The sequence below is a fragment of the Electrona antarctica genome (assembly GCF_951216825.1).
Source record: "Electrona antarctica genome assembly, chromosome: 4".
Lineage (NCBI taxonomy): Eukaryota > Metazoa > Chordata > Actinopteri > Myctophiformes > Myctophidae > Electrona > Electrona antarctica.
Genome location: NC_136809.1, coordinates 46,719,850 through 46,725,567, shown reverse-complemented (window position 1 = coordinate 46,725,567; position 5,718 = coordinate 46,719,850). Strand labels below are relative to the sequence as shown.

The window sequence follows — 5,718 nt, the reverse complement described above, 5'->3', positions numbered from 1 at the left end:
GGCACACCTGTCTGTGGTCACCTCATCGCACTCAATTGACACACCTGCCGGCCATCAACTCTTCAGCCCTGACAGTATTTAAACCCTGGTCTTCACTCCACTCATCGCCAGATCATTGTACAACCTATCATGGTAGTAGCTTGTCTCTAAACCAGTGTTTACGTCCTAGTAGTGAAGTTATAGTTTAGTAGTATTCCAAGTCTTAGTTCCTAGTTTTCCTAGTTTTGTGCTCCTGTGTTTCCTGCAACTCATGCTCTTCTCCTCTCCTCCAGAACCCAGCTCACCTGTTCTTCTGCCTGCCACCTGCCTGGACTGCTCTCCTCATCCTCCATGTTTGTTTTCCCATGCAACTCCATTTCCATGCAATTCACCATCATTGTGAATAAATAACTTAAATTTGCTCCTGTGTTTGGCTCTGCATTTGGGTTCAACTTTCTGCCCACCATGACAGAATGATCTGGCCAGAATGAACCCAGCAGAGCTAAAGCTATTCAAGAGTAAGGTTGCCGATTTTGACCATGTGGTGGCACGCCTCATGGCCTCTCCCCCGAGCCAGCATGCTACGCTCCACAGAGACATTTCAACTCAACAACAGTGGTTCACAGAGAGGCCATGGGTGAGTCATTTTGTTCCCCAACTTGACATTATCCGTGATCGGCTCAAGACCTTTCTGCATACCAGTTCAGTTTCCACTGCTTCCCAGCAAGCTCTCCAGTCAATTAGACTCGGATTTGTGGCCCTTCAACCTGCCTTTCATGAGCCTCCTAAGCAGTCAGCTACTCATCCTGTTTCTGTGTTAGATGAGCCTGTCTGCACTGAACCTGGCCCGGTTAACACCCAGTCTATGAGCCTATTTGCTTATTTCAGTAGTAGGGTCAAAATCCCAGTATATTCTGAGCCAGCTGTAGACTCATATCTGGGCACCAGGCTGGCCCGGGGAGGTCCTCGTAGTACCACCAAACGAGCAAATCTCTCCTTGGGTCGCCAAGCCACCATACCCAACCGGTCCAGAGCCACAGTGACTTCCAGCCCACCTCCTGTAGCCTTGTCTCCAGGGTGTGCAGCACCCACTATGTCTCCAGGGTGTGCAGCACCCATCTCGCCTCCAGGGTGTGCAGCACCCACTATGCCTCCAGGGTGTGCAGCACCCACTATGTCTCCAGGGTGTGCAGCACCCACTATGCCTCCAGGGTGTGCAGCACCCATCTCGCCTCCAGGGTGTGCAGCACCCATCTCGCCTCCAGGGTGTGCAGCACCCACCTCGTCGTCTCCAGCGTCGCCCCTGCCTGCAGCACCTCCGGCCTCGCCACTGCCTGCAGCACCTCCGGCCTCGCCTCTGCCTGCAGCACCTCCGGCCTCGCCTCTGCCTGCAGCACCTACGGCTTCGCCATTGCCTGCAGCATCTCTGGCCCTGCCTCCGCCTGCGGCGTCGCCATTGTTGTCTTCTGCCTCGTCTCAGCCCCCGGGCCGACCGCCCGATGACTCCGCATCTGCCTCGTCACGGCCTCCGGGCCGACCGCCCGATGACTCCGCATCTGCCTCGTCACGGCCTCCGGGCCGACCGCCCGATGACTCCGCATCTGCCTCGTCACGGCCTCCGGGCCGACCGCCCGATGACTTCGCATCTGCCTCGTCACGGCCTCCGGGCCGACCGCCCGATGACTTCGCATCTGCCTCGTCACGGCCTCCGGGCCGACCGCCCGATGACTCCACATCTGCCTCGAACCAGCGTCCAGGCCATCTGTCTGGTGTCCAGGTTTCCAGACAGCATGTGCCTAGTCCATTGCCCTGGTCTCCCTCCTCCGGACCCCCTCCACCCGCCCTGCTTGGTGTTCCTGATCAGCATTGTGGGACGTCTGGAAGCCGTCCCTTAAGAGGGGGGTACTGTCACAGTATGGGGCTCTGTGTTGCCATACTGTGGCTGTGTGTGGGCGTCGGCTTTCCTCCCAGCTTCCAGCCTTGGCACACCTGTCTGTGGTCACCTCATCGCACTCAATTGACACACCTGCCGGCCATCAACTCTTCAGCCCTGACAGTATTTAAACCCTGGTCTTCACTCCACTCATCGCCAGATCATTGTACAACCTATCATGGTAGTAGCTTGTCTCTAAACCAGTGTTTACGTCCTAGTAGTGAAGTTATAGTTTAGTAGTATTCCAAGTCTTAGTTCCTAGTTTTCCTAGTTTTGTGCTCCTGTGTTTCCTGCAACTCATGCTCTTCTCCTCTCCTCCAGAACCCAGCTCACCTGTTCTTCTGCCTGCCACCTGCCTGGACTGCTCTCCTCATCCTCCATGTTTGTTTTCCCATGCAACTCCATTTCCATGCAATTCACCATCATTGTGAATAAATAACTTAAATTTGCTCCTGTGTTTGGCTCTGCATTTGGGTTCAACTTTCTGCCCACCATGACAATAGGTGTCACATATTTATTTTAAAGCTATAGCAATATGGTCTCAATAGCATGAGTTGGCCATTGCAGTTTTCAATAGCAGCTGCACAGTATACAGTTGTGACTGACATGCGTCTGGCGCTTTTCAGCTGGTATCCGGAGAACTCGCCAGTTTACCAACTCGCCGCAGGGGAAATTCTTCATCAATGTTTTCATCGTTATGCTAACATGCTGTCTTCATCAGTGTAGTATGTCAAACCCACAGATGTTATAGTTCATTTCCAAAGTGATCAAATTGTTTTGTACAATTAAATGGTCAACTATTCAATGATAAAAGGTTGAGTATGTGAATACCAATGGATAGTAGGCCTACCAATTCAGGATATTGTTTACAAATGAATTATTACATTGTTTCGGTACCCTTCGGTGTTTAAACTTTAGCATTCCCACTTCATCTAGTGTAAACTCTAAACAACTATCCTCTCTCTCTCTCAATTCAATGCAATTTAAATGAAGGTGAAGTAAAACTAAAATGCACGAAACCGCGGCGAGTCGGTAAACTGGCGAGTTCTCCGGTACCAGCTCAGCTGGAGTTGACTCTTTATTGTTGAGCGGTGCTAAACGCACCAACATCTGACTTTATGTGTCTGTTTACCTCGGTATAGCAGCACAATTACTGTGGTTACCGCCAGTGACGTCATGTATGTGGGGGCTGGGGGGTTCGAGAATTTGTAAGTCCTCTTTTGTCCTAACTGTCCGGGTTCATGCAATGTATGGTACGTGAATAATTCTTTACTTGATTGACTGTTGATCAAGATCCATTACTACTATTATGGTGCTGAAATGTTGAAACTATATGAGTGAATCATTTGTTCGTTGTGAACTGAAATCGTACCACTGTGTTTATTACCAAACTGTAAATAAAAGTACCCAACGAAGAAAAATAAAATCACACCCGTGTGAACTGAGTGGTGTAAGGTCTTATATAGACTGATCAGCTGTGGTCTGATGTAATGTCTGACGTAATGAAATCACACCCGTGTGAACTGGGTGACCATAGCAACCATGCTCATTCTTTTTGGTACGAACAGACACGGGTACATTTTTTGGAGTGGTTTTCCCCGCTGCGCCACCATGTGAAATCATGTGGGTCTATACATCATCATCATACATCATCAAGCACTGCTCACGTCACATGGGTTTTTGAGTGGTGTAAACCACTCCTACAACTGGCTTTGTTAGTTTACGTGTCTGTCCGTCTGTCCGTCTGTCTGTTCGTACCAAAAAATTAGCATGGTGCATTGTGATTGGCCGGAATGAGACATTACGTCACTGACATTACGTCAGTGACCACAGCTGATCAGGCTATATAAGACCTTGCACCACTCAGTTCACACGGGTGTGATTTTTTCACTGCATATAGGATCCCCTCCATAAGCTGGCCAAAATAGCAATGTATACCCAACCCTCTGCGTAGGAAAGTAGTAGAACTAAATGATGCTAAAACTAAAGCTAACTAGGCCGATACCCGTACACGTTGTCAGAGTACTTAGTGCAGTACCAAATATCATAGTACTTGCGAGTCATATTGATGACGTGAGGGATCTCCATGTGGGCATACAACGGACACAGACAGACAGGAATCTCCATATATGGGCAATAGGCATACAAGGAACATAGACACACAAATGTTCTGATTTAAATCCGGACAACCACTTAGCGCTTATCTGACCACGACACCTATTACGTAGTAGCCCACTTCCACTATGTACTATCAATAGGAGCTGTCTTTGCCATTGTAGCCGGCTTCGTTCACTGATTCCCCCTATTTTCAGGGTATACCCTACACAGCACATGAACTCGTGGAGGAGCTTCAGAGTTTTGCAACGGTGGTAGCAGACACTGCGGGAGCGGCTGTGATATATTCATCGGCTTGAAACCAGGGGGTTCACATGCCACGGCGGTACACATGCCAAGTTTCAACTTTGAAGTCGATTCGATTGGTCAGACATATCGGGATATTTGAGGGACACACAGCAGCTAGGGGACACTTGCGCAAAAAACACAGATTTTACAGTCTGACAAAAACAATTCCTATCTAACATTTTAAACAATTCATTTTATGCAAGAAATAAGCCAGTTAGTTGCTCAATATTCATTAAAGAGGTAATGCCGTGACCCCCCCCCCCCCCCCCCCTAAAACATGATCATCAGGTACTATGATTATACTAGGAGAAAGATTTCTTCCCAAAAAAAAGTACATAATGTGTTAAAATTATGTTTTTTTAATGTGGTCACAGTTCATTAAGTAGACTATGCCTTGTTTGCCTGGTGGGTGGTGATGGGTGGCACGCGGCACACACCGCTGTAGCTGTTGTTGTGTGATAAAGGGGGAGGGGTTAAGGGAGGGGATGATATTGTGATGTCACTAGATCACTGTCCATTCGATTGGGCCTTTTGACCTGGGCCTCGATTGCTCCTTTTGAGAAACCAAAAATACACAGGGAAGACATATTTGAGTATTCTAACCACACCTGGGGGTCTATTAGAGTAATGTTAACTCCATAGACACATACAAAACAGAAAAATCACGGCACTCATCTTCATGGCTAGTTTAGTTTGTTAAAAGTATCCGAGAGCTTCCATGCAGTATAGCGCAGTCTGTCGTAACTCGTAACACAATCAATGACACTATTGAAAATAGTTTTCACATCAACTTTGGCTAATAAATAAATAAATATAATAATAATATATATATAAAAAAGCGAGTTGAGTTCAGTTGGTAACGGTACCATGTAGTGAATACGTGGGTTATATGTTTTTTTTTATTGTTCACATAAAAGAGCTTCTAAAATAACTTGAAAGAATGCAACACATTTTGTTAAGATTTCTACGGCTTAATTTGAGAGGGTTGTCCTTTCACCTCAACATTATTTTTCCTTCCTTGTATCGTGACAGCCGACAGGGAGACAACAGCTCTTTGTGGCAGGTTTGCACATCCAACGGCAAGTCTCTTACCCAGCATTATTTATGGCATCAACAGGTACACTATTCATTTAGTAAGCATACTTTTGCTGGTCAAGGTGCGGATCTGCCTGCCAGTGTACTGTACCTACACACACTATACCAAACATGTATTTACAGGAAGTGACAGTTAAGACTTGTCACCTTTTGCTAGCTTTTAGGACAACTTAGCCATGACTTGTTTCCAAAAATAACAGTAGACCACTACACAACATATTGTAGGACATCCTCAACTGCCCCAGATAGTTGTTCTATGTAATTATTGTGCCATTATTGTGAATGTGACCATGGAAACTTTGTGTGAA

The 5,718-nt window shown here is 47.2% G+C and overlaps 1 protein-coding gene across 1 annotated transcript; it reads left to right on the top strand.

Annotated features, from left to right (window-relative positions):
• Window positions 1-466: 466 nt before the first annotated feature.
• Window positions 467-2,361, top strand: LOC306922655 (uncharacterized protein; the record flags this gene model as incomplete). The annotated part of the gene is made up of 2 exons (XM_079500409.1): window positions 467-2,093; window positions 2,234-2,361. 2 exons carry the CDS (start codon window positions 467-469, stop codon window positions 2,341-2,343), a joined length of 1,737 nt encoding a protein of 578 aa, XP_079356535.1. The 3' UTR covers window positions 2,344-2,361.
• Window positions 2,362-5,718: the final 3,357 nt, after the last annotated feature.